This window comes from Gavialis gangeticus, unplaced genomic scaffold, assembly GCF_001723915.1.
Source record: "Gavialis gangeticus isolate Ggan-Ray unplaced genomic scaffold, GavGan_comp1, whole genome shotgun sequence".
Classification (NCBI taxonomy): domain Eukaryota; kingdom Metazoa; phylum Chordata; order Crocodylia; family Gavialidae; genus Gavialis; species Gavialis gangeticus.
Window position 1 is genome coordinate 11,152,258 of NW_017729002.1, and position 21,670 is coordinate 11,173,927.

At 38.2% G+C, this 21,670-nt stretch overlaps 1 protein-coding gene across 12 annotated transcripts in view; it reads right to left on the reverse strand.

Moving 5' to 3' along the window:
• Window positions 1–21,670, reverse strand: part of RBFOX1 (RNA binding protein, fox-1 homolog 1) — a 2,526,522-nt gene that overhangs the window by 49,210 nt on the left and 2,455,642 nt on the right. For 10 of the 12 annotated variants that reach the window (XM_019507488.1, XM_019507490.1, XM_019507494.1 and 7 more), the window contains one exon: window positions 14,884–14,948. In XM_019507488.1, the coding sequence (XP_019363033.1) occupies window positions 14,884–14,948 (65 nt within the window). Of the gene's footprint in view, window positions 1–14,883; window positions 14,949–19,315; window positions 19,359–21,670 lie in introns of all 12 variants that reach the window. The other 2 variants (XM_019507496.1, XM_019507495.1) reach the window with 1 other exon arrangement.

A 21,670-nucleotide genomic window follows, 5' to 3' on the forward strand; every position in this document is an offset into this window, starting at 1 on the left:
TCATTTAATGAAGGTTGTTCTATCTTTTTCCTTCCCAATTCCTAATTTTAATATTTAGGCCCTTAAACTACTTAAATTTGTTGACATTTGGTTTAATAAAAATTTTAAGAAGGTTGTATCAGCTGTTACCTTGCTTTATATTTTCACTGATTCTAAGATCAAAGTACATTTTCATACTCATACCATTTTAAATCACAATCTTTACAGTTATACCTAGGCAAAAACAATTATAAACAAAACTGATCTTTTCAAGGTTTCTGCTCACTCTGCAGTGTCCAGTTTCAATAGAGCTAACAACAAGCTGGGTAACCTGAATAATGTTAGAATAATATTATTTGCTAATATATTAATATCTTTCATGGCCAGCTATTTTCACTAGAGAGCTCCTAATCTAACCTCTTACTGATGAAACTATAAAAGGGGAGAAGCATTTAGAAAGTGACTATTTTTGTTTCACAAATATTCACAAGGAAACTGCTATGGTCCTCTGCATCTCGATCTTTCAACATTAAGGTTTAAGGGACAGAACATCACCAATTCCCACTATTGTTCCCATCCTGCCTGATGCTCTTGTGCAGATTTCTGACGCAGGCCTAAAGTGGAAGGTATGAAGCCCTGAATCAAATTCAGTTACATAGATACATAATCAATTTTTTCCCACTTAGGAATTAAATTTGATTGCCAAACGATGGAACCAAATTAACACTTCTGTATTATTTTTGCCTAGTTCTCCTCAAAACCTGATTTGCTACAGGGGGATCTAGTGAATGGCTGAGAAAGGATGAGTGATAACAGATCCAAGGGATGTCCCTTCAAGACATTTTCTAAATGTGAGTTACATTAAACACCCCAGTTTCATACTTGAGACTAGCTTTCCACTTGTGAAAACCACCCTTTATATTTTAAGAGGAAAAAAATAGCAAAATGTAAAAACTTTCTATTTTGCATGCTTACCGAATGCGAGTTCTCAAATTTGTGAGAACGCATCTGAACTACTCTAGTCGTAAAGCACAAAGAAAATGATCAGCCTATGCTGACTTACCTGATTTTGCATTTTTAACTGATACCAAAAATGTTTTGGTCTTATGGATAAGTACCCTGCGTGGCATTGTTATCATATTGGTTACATAAGGCTTAATAAATATATGTAAAGGGATAAACCAAGGTTAACTAAACAGGTGTTAAGGAGACAGTGCCAGCTTATAGTTAAAATTGATCCTACAGGTTGTGTTAGGGAACAAGATTGGAAGTAGGGGTTGAATACAGTAGCATAGTGACAGGGGATGGGTGGGAAGAGAAGGGGACATGGCCTCTAGGCACCAGCCTGGGAGGAGGCACCAGCCACAACACCTTCCATGTTTTGTGTGTGGCCCACCCTCCTGCCCAGCAGTTTCTAGCTGTCTTTGGCAGTTCTGGACGGAAATTCTAGCTGCCACCCCTTCCTGCGCAGCCCGTGCCTGCACAGGCTGATTTGCCTCATGTCCTGCACCCTGCTCAGATCGGGGAAGAGGGGAAAGGGGGTACAAATGTAAGCATTTGCTCCTGGGTGCCAGAGACCCACAGTATGCCACTGATTGAATATTAATGCAGATGTGATTTGTGATGTGGAAATGATACTGATTATTCCTCTAGCAGGAACCAACAGCATTTAGAGGCTATAGAAAAATTGGTCTCTGATATAACAAGTTAATGTGGCTGTTGCAACATATATTACCCATTAGGCAAAATGTTACTTTTATTACCAGATACTTCCAGAATTTGGACAATAATGATTCTTAGCAATTGCCAGAATTTTAATAACTATTCTCACCATATTTTTTCTGTAAACTTTCTTTACAATGTATTTTTGCTTACAGTTCTTCATAGTGTGTGTGTAAAACTCTTTGATTTTACCTTTTCAATGTGGTTTTTGTACACCTGTGGGATTAGATGCAAAATGCTATCAATGCCAGTTACCTGTATTTGTGAAATGTATGACGACTTAACTGCAAGAGACAGACAGGAGACTTCTATGTGGAACTTTCAGAGACGTAAGGGGAAACTAGAGTCTCCAAATAAGATAATAACCTCATTGATGTACATGGCATAATTTCCCTTGACTTCAATGGAACTATGATTTCACTCTAAATCTTTTGTGATTTTGATAATAGTAAAATTATTGAAAATTGTGAGCTTTAAAATTCAATATGCACGTCTGTATTCAGAGAGATAGCTAGGTGACATAATATTCAGAGCACAAATAGAATCAATTACAATGGTGACTGCTCAGACCTGCTAAATAAAAATCAGGCCACTTATTTAGGTACCTAACTTGAATCATCTCTATGTGAAAAGTTTGGCTATTCTATTTATACTAAGGCCATTGTGCACCACTGAAGCAGTCCCAAAGATTCAAAGAGCAGCTAATACAGTTGCACCCACTTTAATGCTCCTTTGCAGCAATGCTACCAGAGCCTTAATGTCAATGAGAATCAAGCTATCTGCCTTTGTCTACACTGTACCATAACTATTTTTGCACAGGGAATAAATAATGCAATACAAAATGGTATTTTTGTAATTTACATATTGTTTAGAATTTATGTCATCTTTATATCAGCATCTAATTCATTAAATCATATTTTATATTAGTTCTTTAGGTCAACATTTTGTTTTTATGTCACACTTGGTTTAGTCCCTTTTTTATTCACTGATCCATATAGGGTATTGCTTTACCAGTCTTCTAATGTACAGGCGTATGTTATATATCAACTTCTTTAACACTTGTTAATGAGTATTAACCATGGCTTTCAAATGACTTATGTTTGACTCTTAATTCATGAATTTTCTGATGTTATTTTTGTTCACATCACAATAGGGATCAAGATGGTTTAGTAATTATATATTGGATATGAAATTTACACAAGAAGATTGACTTAGCCCCTCATTCAAGATGGATAAAATACATTTCAGCATGTTGGTATGTTTTTAGATTAGATCTTTAAAACTAATAAGTTCATACTATGTCCTGCATTCCCATGAAAGTTCAAAGGCACTTTTCAGAAAAGCAAGAGTTTACTTAGACTGGATGTTTTCTTCTCACTACTCCAGTGCAACGATCTTATTATCTGTCTGTTTACCACAACTGCACCTAGAGGTGGCAGCATTTCAAGTTATGTAGGGAGAATTTCTGGATATAGTCCTAATCAATTACTTTGGGATTCTTTAAGATGAAAGGCACTGTAGTGCCAGAATGCTTTCTTCACTTTACTTTCTCTACATAATCATTTAAAATTCTCATGTAATATTTTCTGACTTTTCCTAAATGCATTTCATGTGTGTTGTCAATCTCACAAATCCCTGTAGACCTTACCTCTTACCTCACTCATTCTATTCTATATTCTTATCTATTCACTCCTTTATTCTCTTTGTCCCTCTTAGTGATGCTCTTAATTTCTTCCTAGTTTACAAAGCAGCCATAGGAGAGGCACTTAGGCTCTGAGTACTTATAGCATGCTTTAATCTGCCTTTTTGTGGTCTACCGAGTCAATGATCTGAAAACTAAAAACTGTATAATTAGACATTGACATGTCCAAAGGAGCTGTTATGGTCTATCATGTCAGTGGCATAAGAACTGACCCAACAGACTGTAACAGTTTTGGTCTGCTGGGTTAGAAATCAATGTTTTAGTAACTCCCTTACTCCATATTTATCCAGTCTGCTGAATATTACATGTTTAAAAAAAAACAAAAAAAAACCCTTTTAAATGACACATTTGTCCAACATTCTGTAACAATTAGAAAGAAGTCTTCATAGCATATGGAATATTATATAATGGAATATTTGGTAAATAGATTAGGTAATATTAGGTAAATAGATAATTGCATCTTAAACTATATTGCTAGCACTTTTTTTCTCTTTGTTCCAAAAGCTGAAAAAACCCAATTCAAATAGGCACAAACAAGCACATTTATATATCGCTAAATGTCTATCCTTAAGAAACAAAAGCAAGAAACTTCTGTGTTAAATCTCAAACTATAGTTGCCTCTGATGTAAGCTATGTTTAAAAGGTGCTTAATTCCAAATTTCAGCAAGTAAGTGGTCACTGCATTTTTGAAAATACTAAGCACTTAATATCCCCCTAATGTTAGCAGGAGCTGCTAAGTGGTGAGCACCTTTGAAAAATGTGGCCGTAATCTACCTGCATCATCTTGCCCAGCTTTATGTCTTTCTGACCTTTCCAAGCTAACTACTAGGCCAGATTTTAACTCTCAGGCTAAAACCAGATAGATGTTGGTTGTATCCCAGGTCTGCTTGTCACAGGCACTGAATGCACCAAAACAGGTGCTGAGCAGTTTACACATGCAGCTTGAATGACAATTTACTCAAATTGTCTTCAGAATTTGTCTTTACTCAAATTGGGCTTCAGAAAAGCAGACTTAGATTCCCTCAGGGTACTGATGGGCAGGATCCCTGGGAGGCCAGTCTGAGGGGGAAAGGAGTCCAGCAGAGCTGGTTGTATTTTAAAGAAACCTTATGGAAGGTACAGGAACAAACCATCCCAATGTGCAGGAAGAATAGAAAATGTAGGAAGTGACTAGCTTGGCTTAGCAGAGAACACTTTGTTGAGCTTAAACACAAAAAGGAAGCTTACAAGAAGCGGAAGCCTGGACAAGCAAATTGGAAGGAGTATAAGAATATTCCTCGGGCATGCAGGAATGAAGTCAGGAAGGTCAAAGCACAGTTGGAGTTGCAGGTAGCAAGGGACATGAAGGGTTACAAGAAGGGTTTCTATAAGCAGGTTAGTAACGAAAGGAAGGTCAGGGAAAGTGTAGGTCCCTTACTGAATGGGGAAGGCAACCTGCTGACAGGTGAGGAGGAAAAGGCTGAAGTACTAAATGCCTTTTTTACCTCTGTCTTCAGAGGCAAGGTCAGTTACCAGACAACTGCACTAGGCAGCACAGTCTGGGGAGAAGGTGAGCATCCCTCAGTGGTAAAAGAACAGGTTAGGAACTCTTTAGAAAACCTGGACATGTACAAGTCCATGTGATGAATCCAAGGCTGCTGAGGGAGTTGGCTGATGCGACTGCAGAGGCACTGCCCATTATGTTTGAAAACTCATGGTGATCGGGGGAGGTCCCAGAAGATTAGAAAAAAGGCAAATATAGTGCCATCTTTAAGAAAGGGAAGAAGGAGGATCCAGGGAACAACAGACAAGTTGATCTCACCTCAATCCCTGGAAACATCATGGAACAGGTCCTCAAATAATCCATGTCTTAGCACTTGGAAGAGAAGCTGATTAGGAACAGTCAGCATGGATTCACCAAGTGCAAGTCATGCCTGACCAACCTGATTGCCTTCTATGTGGAGATAACTGGCTCAGTGGATGTGGGGGAAGCCTTGATTTCAGCAAGGCTTTTGATACTTTTTCCCACATAATTCTTGCAAGCAAACTGAGGAAGTACAAGATGTATGAATGGATTGTAAGGTAGAAAGAAAGCTGGCTGAGTTGTCCGCCTCAACGGGTAGTAATCAATGGCTCAAAGTCTACTTGGGAGCCGGTATCAAGTGGAGTGCACCAGGGGTCAGTCCTGGGGGTAGTTTTTTCAATATCTTCATGAACAATCTGGAAGACGGGATGAGTGCACCCTCAGCAAGTTCACAGATGACTCCAACCTGGGGGGGAGCGGGCGTAGATCAGGCTTGTTCAACATATGACCCGCAGGCCGCCACGCGGCCCACCAAGGCACTTTCTGAGGCCCACAGTGCTGCGATGGGAAATGAAAGTAAACACTGTTTACTTTTGTTCCCACCCCTTTTCCCTCCCCAGCCCCTGAGCAGCTTCCTAATGGCTGCTGAGGGGCTGGGGAAGGGACAAGGTTCCCACATGCACCGCGTCAGTTTGACGTTGCCAATGCGGTGCGTGTGGGAAGAGGACTAGCCATGTGCATCTCAGGACAGGATGAGCCAAGCCAGAGCAGCAGAGGCTCAGCTGCGTTTTCCCTCTGCCTGCACCCGTCAGTCCTGAGCGGCACACAGCTCTACCGCCACTTCTGCTGGCTGGTGCCAACCCGGGTGGGTCTGTCCCACCCAGAGCAGCATGCAGCTGAAGCCAGCTTCCCACATATTTCTGGGGATGGGAGGAGGCCGGCCAGATCAGTACCAGCCAGCAGAAGCGGTGGCAGAGCCATGTGCCGCTCAGGACTGACCAGTGCACGTAGGGGGAAAATGCAGCTAAGTCCCTGCTGCTCCAGCCAGGCTCATCCCATCCTGAGCGGCACATGGCTCCACTGCCGCTTCTGCTGGGTGGTGCTGACCTAGCCGGCCTCCTCCCATCCCCAGCAACACATGGGAAGCCAGCATGGGAGGGCTTTGGCAGGCGGGGTCCTGGCAAGACCTCTGCGGGGCGAGGTGGTGGGAGCCGGTGTCTTCCGTGTCCCGCGCTCCAGGCTCGCAGCACTGAGGCCTCTGGGGCTGCGTGTGCAGGTGGCCAGGCACCACAGTGAGCAGGGCCGTGCGGGTGTATGGGTGAGGGGCTGTGGTGCAGCAGCCGCCTCACTCCAGCCCCCGCCAGGCAGCGCCAGCTCGCGGGGCTGTGCTGCTTGGAGGATGGAAATATGGAGCTATTTATTTCTCCCCTTCAGTCTCTGGGGCAGTAGCTAGCTAGATGCAGAATGGGTCCCTCCTGCCCCTGCCCACCAGCAGCTACCATGGACCTTGCAGTAACAAGCAGGTGCAGTAGGGCTATACAGGCAGGGTCTCTCTGGCCCGGGACAGAGGATGTTTGAATATGGCTCACCGGCCCACTGGGTGATAAGAAGTTCATGATCCAGCCCCACATTCAAAAAGGATGCACATCCCTGGCATACATACTATGGAGGCTAGGACTCGAATTCAAAAGAGACCTAGACAAATTGGATGATCGGGCCAAAGAAAATCTCATGAATTTCAATAAGGACAAGTGCAAAGTCTTGAACTTAGGATGGAACAATCCCATGCACAACTACAGGCTAGGGACTGACTGACTAGGCAGCAGGTTTGTAGAGAGGGACCTGGGGGTTACAGTTATAAGATGGCTATAAGTCAACAGTGTGCCCTTGTTGCCCTAAAGGCTAACATCATACTGGGTTGCATTAGTAGGAGAGTTGCCAGCAGATCAAGAGAAGCAATTATTCCCCTCTATTCTGCACTGGAGTAGTGTGTTCAGTTTTGGGGCCCCCACTATAGAAAGGATGTGGACAAGTTGGAGAGAGTCCAGCAGAAAGCAATGTAAATAGTTTGGTGGTTGGGGCATATGACTTCTGAGGAGAGGCTGGGGGAGCTGGGCTTATTTAGTCTGCAAAAGAAAAGATTGAGAGGGATTTCACAGCAGCCTTCAACTATCTGAAGAGTGGTTCCAAAGAGGATGGAGCTGCACTGTTCTCAGCGGTGACAACTGACAGAACAAGGGGCAATAGTCTCAAGTTGCAACAAGGGAGGTTTAGGTTGAATATGAAAAAAACCTCTCTCACTGGGAGGGTGGTGAAGCACTGGAACAGGTTACCTAGGGAGATTATGGAATCTCCACTCTTGGAGGTTTTTAATGCCTGGTTTGACAAAGCCCTGGCTGGAATGACCTAGTTGGGGATGGTACTGCTTTGAGCAGGGGGTTGGACTAGATGACCTCCTGAGGCCCCTTACAACCCTCATTTTCTATGATTCTATGAAATTATCCTGATTTTTCCAAAGAAAAAAAATATTATTTTGGTACTTTGCAAGTACTTGAAGTGGGATAATGACTTTGTACTCCACAGGATCCCAGAATGAAGTTTTGTCCCTGATGATATCTGATATCTGCTTTTAGCCTTAGTGTTTGCTTTTGGAGACCTTACTTAATTTAGGGTGGGAAAACTGGGCTTAGTAACTAACGGTGATGCAAACTACAAAACGGGAAGCTTGTTGTAATAAGGAAAGAGGGACCTCATTCACCGCTCCATTTCTCTAGTTTTGCAGCAATGCAGATTCACATTGTTGCATGATTATGCAAGTGGGAGACTGGAACAATGCAGATGTGGATCAGGTCTCAGTATCCAAAAACAAAATGAATGCATGATTACCACATGGTAACAAATGCAATACTACAGGTATAAAATTTAGCTTTTTGTAGAAACCTACAATTGCTATTAAATTTTAAATGCTTTTCCCTCTGTCTTGAAATTACAGAAGAAAGGTTCTTAATGCAGACAAAAAATATGTTGCCTTATTTTTTTAACTCCTGTCATATATTTTCTACAGACAGCTCAGCAGATTTACTCTTTTTCACTTAATATTTTTATTTTTATAGTCATAATTCTATCTCTAATTCTTATCTCTGTTTTTTTCCTTAACATTCATATCCTCTTTTCTGCTGTTACTCATCACAATTCCTCCTTTCTACTTCACCTAATTATTTTGTTTTGACTATATCTCTTTACACATAATCCAGAGGTGCAAAAATGATAATCTAAGTGCCATGGACATAAAGATACAAACTTATGAGTCTAAGAGGAAAAAAATAAGTCTATTATTTCTGTCAAGTGGCCATATATATAATATGTTTTTTTTTATCTGAATTACTGAGGAACTGAACAATTTAACTGTCTCCCAGGGTAATCAGAAAAATAAGACCCAATCTAACTCCTTCTGGAGCACGCCCTAAATGTTTCCAAAGTGCTTTGAAGAAAAAAAGTACTGCATAAATAGCTTGCATCATTATTACTATGCTAAGCAAACTGAATCCTGTTTGAATTCCTGTAAAGCTGCCCATTTGCTCTTCAGCCCCCTGGCATATGTGCATTGAATGGTAGAATGGGATCTGGTCCCCAATCCCAACGATCACACTTCCTGCTATGCTAAACATGAATGGCAGGAGGTGTGATTTTGGGATGAGGAATCAGATCACAAATGTACCATTATTATTTGCCAATGCAAAGGGAGCCCAGAATCATGTGCCCAGGGTCCACCTGCACTGGCAAGTTGAAAGCTGGGTGCCATAGCCCAGCACACAGGGCTGACAATCAACTGATATGCTGGCCACAACAGACAGTCCTGGTTCCAGTTCTCCTGGGACCATCTTGGCAGACAATCAGTCTATCGTCAGCCCCAGCAGGAATGCCCCAGGTTTCGAACTCAAAGCAGTCCAGATCAGGGCCAACAATCAAATGACTGTTAAATACCCAAGACCAATGCTGCTTGCTGGGCTGCTGGGTAGGGGGAGTTGAAAGACTTGGAGACTTTAAATCCACAGGATTAAACTGCTTTGCCCTCCCTTTTCCCCTCATGGGAAGTCTCTGATCTCCTGTGGCTGACTATTTAGCCAGAGCTGTTAGGTACAGGTTGTAAAGTCCTTCAGCTCCCCTGCCCCTTCCCTCAGCTGTGGGCTGGGGCTGACAAGCACTTGGATTGTCAGTCTGGGGATCGGACTGTACAGGGGCTGGTCCCAGAACCCAGTGCAATATCAGCCCCAGAACTGATAATCAACTGATTGTTGGCCCTGACCATAGCTTAAATTTAAGGTACCATATGAACCAGCTATAATAGTGCTTTACATTCTATGGGAAACATTCATGGCTTGCTTGCCATTTTATAGCACCTTAAGCTGGGTGTATCCACCCTTTCCATTTATGTCATGATTAACATGTTAATCATGGCATAAATGTAACACAGAGAGGGCCTTAGATTCACAAAGTCACAATGCAGAATAAATTAAAGTTACCTAGCATTTCCCATAATGTCTCTAAATATTGTAGATTTCATCTCAGCTGGTTTGTAGAGATAGACAAGGGTTGGAAGATTTCAGCTGGGAGTATAGAGATAAGTGCAGCTATTGCTAAGACTTGTTTTCTCATGAACTCATTTGCCAAATTCTATTAATTTTGACACAAATTTTCTCTTACCTGTATCCTTTGGAAAAGTAAAAACATTAAATACAACTGTTTAGCACATTAATCTTTCTATAAAATTCTTCAGTGGTAAATTAAACTCTAGATAAAGCTACTATTTTATATGTTTTCAAACACTTTATTATTATATATCTCTTAGTAAAAATCCCCCAATAAAAACAATGTTAATGAAACTGTAACTATAACACTGATTTGTCATGATTTATTTACAAATAAAGATACTTGTAAACAATAAACGTATCTTGAAAATTGCCTAAATCTACAGAAACCGACCTACTGTGTTTTTTAAAAAATATTTTAACCTTTGCTTTATTTTGTAGTCCTTAATTAAGATGTCTTCAAGTTAATTAACTTTAAGTCTAATAATTTACTGTTGGGATCCTATGATTATAAGCCTTAAGTATTACTGTCAACTCCTTATGCAAAGAGAACAGCTGGACAAAGTTATTAAATTCTCTATCTACAAACATTACCAGTTTGCCCAAAATAAATATGTTTAGTCATTTTAAGGATAAAATGCTGGGATAATTGGGAATTTGCATGGCAAGTATAAGACTTAAATGTGGAGGATATATGACAAAATGTCCTGTTTCTATGAATTGTACAAAATCATATTTATCCAAAAAGTATATACTACAAACCAGTAGTGTAAATATATAGATAGATATTTACACTATGAAGTGCACTGTGTATAAATTGTTTAGCATATGTCTTTATAACTCCATGTTTTTCAGATAAGAAAAAAAAGTCAGCTTCCATGACTGTGGGTCTAATCCTGATTCCAAATGAAGTCAAGAGTCTTTCCATGGACTTAATTTAGACACTGCCTTAGCAAAATGGACTTTGAAGTCTCAAAGTAAGCTACCTCAAATACATGTGAATGTGTGTGGAGATGTGTGTGTATATATGAATATGCAGATACATATATAAACACACACATACTTATCATTAAGAAGCCTTACAGGGTTAGCAAGCAGTACAAGTGAGAAGACTCTTGCCATCTGGACAAGTCTTAACTTATATTTATTATACATCATCAAATACACTTACGTAGATACTTGTCGTTACAGTTAATATGCAAAAAAAAGAACATTTTTTCTTCTGATCAAAGATGCAACAATCAAGTCATAAAACACAAAACCAATAGCCAATCAATGTGAATAAGTCTGCCTTTGGGCTTAATTCAAGCAAGCCATTCACTGAGCTAATGTGATGGATCTGTCAAATCCAATACAGCATTACAGACATACTAGCAACATCAAGTGAACATGCAATGACAAAATGACGATACGCCCCACTGCCATGCTTTGACTGGTTGTACTTCATGAAGATAAAATTTGATAGCTTTGCCAGTTTTCTTTAAGTCAAACTTAAATGTAAGTCTCTGCCAATATCTATATTTAAGTACTTATTAGAAGTCAAGTAAAAGCTGTGCTTAAATTTAACTGATATCTGGTTTAATTTAGTTTGTCCACCATTAAAAATGTTTTCCTCCAAACAATCTCTCAGTTATAACAGCTTATTAGAGTACAAAGCTCCAAAGTGGTACAAAACATGTATAGACCAAAACGCCATGTGGCCCCTACTCAGTTGGTAGGCAGGGGAATTTATGAAGAATTTTTTTAACATTTTGAACATAATAAATTTGTAAGTTTTGATCAAAATCCTCAAAAGGCTGAAAGTTTTAACTTTAATTTTAAAAGGTGAGAGATTTCATACAGTACGTAACTCTGCTTCCTTACTGAAGATGTAACATAATTTTTTACTATATTGTTTCATAAATAAAGTAAGGTTTTTTGTTGGTTTTCTTTTTTTAGCTCTGAACACCTGAGAAATATGTAAAAGCCCTACTTCAATTTTTTACGTGTGTGTGCATATATATAGATATATTCTCTTCTGTTAGCAGCTACTTAAATGAATTTTTACAAGTTTCATCTCTTTGCCACCTTAGTTTTCTCATCCACGTTAGCTGTTCATTGCCTGTGTCCAGCAATATTTCCAACTGTGACAAACAAGGATACCATTATATTGCTTCACAATGGACTTTTACAGCTCCAGTCATTGTCCATTGACATGGTGTACAGAGTCTAGAGTCCCAAATCTTCCTGTTAACCTCCCCTTTTTAAATGAACAAAATATGTATTCAATCCAGTTATTCCTTCCAACTCCTCCTCACTTCAGACACCATGTCAAATGTGGAACCTTGCCATTTAGCATGCGTATGATCTGTGACTCAAACAGTAAGTGCTTTTTTTAAAGTGGTCTTTTCATGATACATCACAGCATCACAATATATGCTTGGTGGGCCTTCATTATACTTTCCCAGGCATTGTATTAATGTATACAATAAGTAAATCTAGCTAAGAATAAAATTAAATAGGGACTCATTATCCAGTATGAAAAAGGAGCATGGTGTGACCAAATATGGAATACTTGTATGTAACAAAGGACAAGAAGTAATGATTTTATTGGGAAGAAAAGATACACATAGTTGTCCTGAGCTTTATTTCAGCACTTACAGTATAACTGGGGAGTAAGGAAGAACCTAATTTTCTGACATACAAAACTCACATTCTTTCCTTTCATGAAAATTCAGTGAAAACTGGAATGAGTAAACCAATTTGTAATTGCATGTAATTTCAGGTATCCATGTTTGCATATAGTTTCATATATGCAAATAAATGTGTTGCCTGGTTTAGTTATTGAAAGCAGTTTTAGGATTCCCCCATAGAGAAAGCAATTAAAATTATATCTTTGTAATTAACCCAAGACACCTTATTCAACAGGGGGAGGTAAACCCATTTAAACTGAGAAACTAAATAAAAAATAAAAGAAATAAATCCATTTAAGATGCCTATAGTGATTCAGCAAGCTCAGTTTATTGCAATTATAATTATACACAAACAGTGTACTGGAAAATTTATCATACTAGAAATATATTTCATTAAATAATTAAGGGTTGTAACTACTGCATTGCTAATGATACCATCTCTGTCTTCTTTTACAAAATTTAAGCATACTATAACTTTTCTTTTATCAAATTCTTTTCCCTTCCCTTTTATCAGAACATTTATTAGTGAGGTTGACTCTCTGAAACAAATGTCAATACAACAGTATAGATAAAACCCTGATATTTTACCTTATAGCATCTGATTTGTCTGTTTTATAATTAGATACATTATTTGATAGCTAAAGCATTTAGGCTTCATCTTGATATTGTTCAGCATCTCTAAGTACTACGTTAGTCTATATCTACAGCTTCTTGTTATGGCAATGATCACAGAGAGAACTGAACGATATCTGGCAAAAAATGACTAACCATATAAAGTTGTTTATGATTTCGCCCTTTTGGTTTTATTAACTTTTTGAATCAGGAACTGGGTTTGCATTATAAGCTCACAGAAAAATACTATAGCTGCAACATGCTAACAACACACCTTTGTGGAAATGAAATGAAAACTACGGAGTAGCACTCCACACAGTAGGTTACCCTAAGTAGAAAGAGTACATCGCGAACAAGGCGCAAACAGCAGTATCTGATTTATATTACTGACTCCAAATTAATAGAAAGTAACTTGCTTACCTTTCTGACACAGCATGCCTCAGCCACACATGCAAATAGTTTTTATTCACAAAACTTTTAAAAATATATCTTCATTATAAGCACTTGTAAGGCAACTATGCATGCATAGCATTTTAACATTCACACCATGTTCCATGTTTCTAAGAAAATTGAATCCATGAACAGCACTTTAAAGAATCATTTACTAGAATTTCTTATTCTGTAGATTTCTTTAACAAACAGAAACATAAGAAAATCAATATTAACATCTACTCTGGTACCTAATTTCAGTGTCAATTCATACTCAGAGGGCAAGAAAATCTGCACCTGATTTAAAGCAGAGATTTTCTCATGTCATGAGTAAAGAAGTGGGCCCTTACTTCCTACTGCCACTGTGAAGCAAAATACACATACAGATCTTTTGCATAGTACATACCCACTTCTGGTATACACCATAAGCCCTTCAAAAATATGAAAAGTATTAATTGACACCAAATGTTGTCGTATATTTTTAAGAAGGAATTTTTCAATGAAGAGCATTCCTCTTTTTCACTACAAAATTAGGCGAACATTCTGCAAAGACTCAAAAGTGTGCTTCATTTTATGCTATTTGTGTGAATGAGTCTCTAGTGAAGTCTACAGGAATTTTGCCATTGACTTTAATGGGGTCAGAATTTAATGGGACCAGGATCACAGGAAAGTAGGGCTAGAAGGGATTTCATGCAGTCATCTAGTAATTTCCATGGTCTTCAATATGATTACTCAGTGTGTATAAAATTAAGCACACATGTAAGTCTTTGCAGGATTCAAAAAATACAGATTTAAGGATTTATTTTCCTTTCCCAGTTTGCATTTACTCATCTTTCATTAATTTTATCCATTCTTGGGGTATAAAAAAGAGGGACAAAAAGAGTGATTTTGCTTTTATTTTCTGATTAAATAAATTAAATACTTGGGGGAAAAAGGCAATTGGGAGAATTGTCTTTGACTTTGATGATCCTGTCCTATTAGGATACATTTTACTCTCAACTTCCACTGACTTCAACAGGACTCAAAGAAACATGAGGGTACTCAAATTCTGCTTATGAACTTAAATAATATGGTTAAGATAATATGATGATCTTAAATAGCTGATCATCATAAAGCTGTACATTATTTATCTACATTATATGAGGGTCACAGGCCATCTACTCATAGTAGAGTAGCTGATGTACAGCTTGGGAATGTGTCTGTCATGCCTGATTCTTAATTAAGCACTAATCTCTCCATTTATGGCTCTTCATGGATTATAACAGCCTAGCTTTAGATACCATAGTCATCTGCAAAGCAACAAACCACTTATGAGATTTAAACAAGGCAAATCCACAGGAATCATCTTCAACTTGCTGTATGTTACGCATTTATTAGCTGTAAAGTAAGTCTTACCTGTCACTGTAGGCAGCTGCAGTGGCAGTGGCAGGCTGGGCATACCGGTAGGCAGCATAACCACCCTGAAACACAAACTTACATTCTAATTGGATTGCTACAGGAAGCAATCTAATATATTCCAAAAATTAGCAATCAGTTGCAATGTTATTTTCATGCTAAAAGTCCAATTAAAGGTTAAACTATAAATTAAAACTTTCACTAGATTCTTTCACAAAGTTCATCAGAAAAAGTTATCAGTTCCTGCTTAACATTTCATTTGACGATCATGATAAATCAGTAAAAATCATTTATCAAACATATTTTTATGAATGAAGCACACTTATATTTTTCTTTATGCTTTCAGTTATTAACTCCTATAAATGAGATGGTGAGTAGCATAATAAAGCCACATTCCCATTTTTAAAAAAAACAAAACAAATTACTTGGGTAACAACAATTTCATTTTAAAAAGGATAACGTGATACCTTGTGATTAAACCAATGAATTTGTATGCTGCATTAAAAATCTAATGTTAGATAGGTTTCTAATTTGTAAATAAGATCATAATGAAAAAGGAGTATTTTTGCTTTCCCCTGAATTAACATTCAGTTGCATGTAACAGTAATTGCAGCTGTTCAATTAAGCAAACAGGACAAACAAACACACATTTGAAAGGAATTGTGTGCAGTGATGCATTGATTATCAAACTGTGAAAACAGCAGAACTTCCTGTTCAATGGACCACGGTGTTATATCAACCATTTCAAAATGATCTCAGCATGCCAATTAACAAACAGAGCCCAGTCTCCACAGATAACACAAACACCATTTACGTTCCAATTAGAATCCACCACCCTATAATCCTTTGGGACTTGAGACTGTTGTGTGTCCCCACAGCATTAAAAAAAAAAGAGATGAAAAAGAAACAAGTGAGATTATACAGCTTTGAATGATGTTCCCCTGTTGTTAAAGTGAACATTTAAATAGAATGCTCTTAATGTTGAAAGCTCTATTCACACTAAATTGTAGGGAGAAGCGAGAGGAATGGATTTCTGCCTTCAAACCCTTATGCAAATACTAGTGTATTCTTACCACATTTTATATATTTTTGTGCATTTTACAAAAAAGCACATGAAGCAAACTACTTTTTCAGGAGCTACCTAGTTTATGAGAAACCTGACAGGCCCTTGGAAGCTTTATTTAGCCCACTGTTCTAAATATTTTAAATCAGAACTTACACCTTGTCACCTATGTAGTACTTGGTTGATTTAATCCCATCTCTAACAGATATTTGGAAAAAAATGTTCTTTTTTTTCTTTGAAAGCCAATCCATTCACAACTGCCAATAACAATAGCACCGTATCTTTTAAACAATCAGCACAGAACTTATGGATAGGGATTCAGAAAATAACACCTATGCTATGAGCTACACTTGTACTTTAAACACATTTGTCAACTCTTATTTAAAACTCTTCTGCCCATAATGGTATCAGTGCCTACTCATACAGTTGGTCAGATCTTTGCCATAGGCAATTGTGTCATGCAGCCACTAGGTTTAGATAGCTAGCTTGCACAATACTGTTATGTGCCACCTTTTCCATGCCAGCTAAGAAACACTGCCAAAAAATACCTCCTTACTTTAGATCATTTTACAGTTATGGGCCAATAAAAGAATGCCTGCAAGTGGAGAAAAGGAGAACAGAGTTCCTATTTACTTTCCTTGCCTGCCAACCAGACAGACAGTGCTGCAGGTAAGCACATAGAAAACTTGTTAAAAACTACTTGAGGTGTCAAAAAGTATGTGAAATAACGGGCAAGTATTGCCTCCAGGTACTCTGCATATGGGCAATCATATGTCAGATAATGGCACCAAGCACAAATTGAGCCACAAAGTAGTGAAGCTGACAGAGCTTATTACAAAAATTGAAAACTCACCCCAAGTTGTGAGCTACCAGAAGACAATTAGCAAAAGAATGTATGATATAAAGAAAAGAAAAAACATCCCTCTATTATCCACTCCCTTCATTTTTTTAACTCCATAAAACACCCATTGTCTTGTGGATTACACGCTATAAATATATATTGGAAAAAATTTAAACTTTTCTGGTTTGTTTTCATTAGGGCTATGTGAAGCTTCAGTCCCTGATTCAATTCAGCAGAGATTTGGCCTGATTCAGTGGCCGAATCTCTGAATCCAAATTGAATCAGGAGACCCTTTAATCTCTCCAAATGGAATCAGAACCCTTTGAATCAATTCGGAGAGATTTGGAAAGATTCAGCGATTTGGACATATACACATCTTTAAATGTTTTTTCTATATACCTCAAGGTACCAGGTGAATCGTGAATGCTGTGATGGTGGGGCAGATGGAGCATCGCCCAGGAACACGGGGACTCAGAAGTTGACCGGAAGTATTTCCAGTCCACTTCCGGGTTTGCTGCCAAGCACACGGGCCCCCACCCCACGCTCCTGTGGGACACTCCATCCACCCCACCAACGCAGCATTCACAAGCTGTGCCTGGTACCTCCAGGTATGTAGAAAAAACATTTAAAACTGTGTCTATGGCCAAATCGCTGATTCTCCAAATCAGCATTGAATCTTCAAATTCAGATTCAGATGAATTGAATCGGGGACAATGATCTGAATCAACAAATCGAATCACTGTTCCCGATTCAGGCCAAATATGAATCTGAACTGAATACAGCCCATTTCACACACCCCTAGTTTTCATGGTCCAGAATGCAGAATGTCTGTTGGAATGCAGGTCTTTCTTCAGTAGAGTACATGTTCTTGATTTAGTCAGGTATAGATATGGCTCTCATGCTTGTCACCACTGACCCAATCCACCAAACTCTTACTCAAATAAAGAATGCTCTTTTTCTTAAAATAACTATGTACATAATGACTCTTGGATTAAGTATGGGATTGGCATTGGAAAGGTGGAAATGTTTGGGCACCAGGCACGAATCTCAATCTTTCCTTGTTTTCCTCTATCATACTTAAATAAGTTAAGTAACATATGGTTCTGAGATACTAATCTGTACTCATGAAGGAGGTGTTTGAGAAGCTGGGTTTGATTTTCCTTGGGAGTTTTGTTAATATACTTTACTCTCAGAATACAAATACATCCATTCTTCCCCCCTTTGAATAAAGCCCCTCATTGAAACAGCTAATAAATAATTTTAGGGGTTAAAATTTATAACATCTGTATTTTAATGATGATATCATTATTATGAGTATGTTATTTATTGATCTCATGGCTTGTGGTTATTTAGTATAAATTCTTTTTTGAATTTAAAAAAATACATTAAAATATAATAAATAGTTAAGATCAACAGTTACAAGCAGAGTCTCAGAATGAACAAGAGATTTGAGTAGGTGCATAAAATAAATAATGTGAATAGTCCCACTGAACTAAGTTTAAGCATATACTTAAATGCACTGCTGACTCACGATTGTCATTCAACTCATTACACTATACCTTTGAGTACTATGTGATACTACAAATTGCTTAACGTAGAAAATGTATTGGATATAACATTCGGTTTGGCAACATTCTCAGATTTTCAACTTTACCAACTTTTCAGACAGAGGATTTACAAGCAATATATAATACATACACCTCTGTAGAATAGTGGTTGTATACTGCAGTGTCTGCATGTTTTGGGTTACACTGTTAGTTAAACTGTTCAACAGTATAATATATGTTCTTGATTCACTTCGTTTTTTATATAGCCCCTATGCCACTCACTGTTAATCCAATCCTCCAAACCCTTCTCAAATGAAAAATGCTCTACTTCAATGTAGCTATGTGCAGGATGACCACAGTATTGTTTCATCACGTATAAAGGTTATACAACATGGTGCTGACTGCATACCAACATTTGGCATAGATTTTCTATTAAATGTTATTGACATTTCTAAAGATACTCTAAAACTATATGCTAAGGAAAGAGCCTGGGCAGAATAGCATTTTCATAGGATTTGGGTAACTACTTTGTTATAGAAATATTGTATTTTCCTCTGTTCCACTGTTTTCTCTAGAGCAGCCATGTGCAGAAATGGAGAACACAGTAGTGAAAAAGGAATAACTATATCATCTCTTCATTAGTGCTCCTGTATCTGGAATTGTAGTGGTTGTGTTATAACTGTTTGAGGCTCCCCCTTCCATTATGCCAGTGTGCATAAGATCAATATGCTTGAACCTACAGTCCTACAGAAAAAAATCTCATTGACATTAGTCTTACATGGGACATACACAGCATTTCAAAAGAGTATCTGAAAAAATATTTGAGATTGGGTGTTGTAACTAATAAAATGTTGCTGCTGGCTTTCCCCCTTCATTTTGTACATGTGAAAACCTCCCCCAGTCCTGCTGATTTGATTGTTAGTATTTCACAATAATCTACATTCAATGTGATGAGGTTTTTCATCAGTCAGTACTCCATACCTGTGGTAACTTATTGCCATACACAGGCTCTTGAAACACTACTCTATAAAGAAACAGAAATGTAACCATATGAATGCAAAAAACTGAAAAATAAATAAAAATGCATAAGTCACATATTTCCCAAAGTCATTCATTTACAAGTTTGCTTTCAACATTTTACATGGCCTTTTGGCACAGGATGATTGAGAAGGGTCCGTGGAATGGGTAACCAATCAGTTGCCAAGGATTTTAAGTTAGGGTATTAAATGAACAAGGTTCTTGTCAAAAGAAGGATAATATGGAAGAAATAAATACATTTTAAAAATCTACTATATACTAACATATTTATATATAAATAAAGTGATCAGCTACATGCATATGTGAATATATACATATATCTGTGTGAATAGATATACATATATACAGAAAAACTACAAGTTTTGATTTATTTTAAATAATACCTCATTGTATATTTAATTAACTCTATTACAGACACAGTGATAGCACTTGTACAAACAGTGACAATTTAGACAGATCCTTTGGATGGGCAAATTAATTTTATTTTAAATATATGTGGCTGTATCCTGCTATGATTCTGCACATGTTATTATTGGCATAAAAAAAAGAGTTGTGGAAATGTTGATTGATAAAAAATTGCATTGATAAAAAAAAATTGCATATCTATTGCTCCTTTAATTCAAGTATCTCCAGGTATTTTATAATCACTAAATTCATGACACTCTCTAATAACTATTATTATACGCATTTTATAAATGAAAGAACTAAGAGGTGGGCCATAACCAGTTAAATAATGTCCATGCCTGCTTACCAGAGAGAAGGCAGACAGCATTATCCTCTCCCCTCATCCCATTACCTTGAGACAGAGATTGACCACAATGTTTACTGTGCTCAGAGACCAAAACAAGGGAAGGGGGAGGTAAAGGGTGGATGTGCTCCTTGTTTTTCTCCATTCTAACTCAACCTACAGAACTGCTCATGTTGAATGTTCCCTTTATTCAGATGGTGCATCGGCCTTGATGCTTCTCTCTGCTCCCAGAAACAGTCATTGCCTCTGTGAGCTGGCTGTTGTGCTTCTGTATTCTCTAAACTATAAATCCTTGCTCTAGTTACTAGAATGCTGCTTATCCTCCTGTCTCATTCTTTTACTCAGCTTCTCCATCTCTCTGTATCCATTTGTTTTCTTATGTTAGACTGTTAACTCTTCCAGGCAGGGTCTAATTTTTTTGTTCTGGGTTTGAATAGTTCTTAGCATTTGTTTGTGTCCTAGTCTATGATCAAGACTCTTCAGTAATACAGTAATAGGAATAAAAAGCTATAAAGACAATAATATTAAAGACATCACTGCCAAAATAAATCTATTGATAAATAAACTTTAAAAAACATTTAGATTTAATAAGCAAATCTAAACTTATTTAATCTCTTTTGCCTGAGGAACCTCTATGTATTAAGATCTTTTTCTGGGTTTGGAAAAACAATATTTCAGAACATAGCGAAGGAAGAAAACATTGTATAGATGACTATTACACTTTGTCAAAATACGAATTCTTCAGGAATACTTAAAGTACCCTTGAAGTGATGACAAAAGGCCCTAAAAATTAATTTCTTGTACCCAGCATACCTACCATGCCTATTACTCAGAAAAGGGCTCAAAACAATTCCAAATTCATGCCCAAACATCCCAGGGACCCTCTGTATAGTACCACAGATCCCTGGAACTACCAGTGGGTTGACACATCTCTGTGTGGACATTTAGATTGAGAGAAGGTATATGGTTAAGTCTTTTTATTCAGGGATAAGGAATTAGAGAATTTAAAACACTGACAGAAGTGATATTTTGTCACATGATCAACCCCCTGAAAGTGCTGTATAGCCATGCCCTGACAGAAGTGGACAGCTGCAAAGCACTTTAAAATAGCCCGATTGTATGACAATCTGAACCCCCATTACATGATTGTTCAGATGAAGGTTCTCCAAAGTGGAGCACCTACATTAACTTCTGTCAGTTCCTGCCTGGAGAAAGGCTGGGCTGCATCAGCTCAACCCAAACCCTGGTGCTGTCTTCAAGATGGGGGGGGGGAGTGGAGCACAGGATGGGATTTGCCCAGCCTGCACTGGAGGGTAGGGATGGGTGGATTGGAGCCTCCTTCCTCCAATGCAGGCTGGGAAAACACCAGCCCAAGCTTCCCCCCACCCCTTCTCCTCCCTCCCACCCTGAAGACAATACCAGAGCTTGGGGGGTGGGGGGGGGGGAGACTGCAGACACATAGCTGGCTTCAAAGCAGAGCTTGCTCCCTCCACTCCGACTCAACAGAAAATATCTGTTGTGTCGCGGGAGGTGGAGGGTGGGGAGGGAGG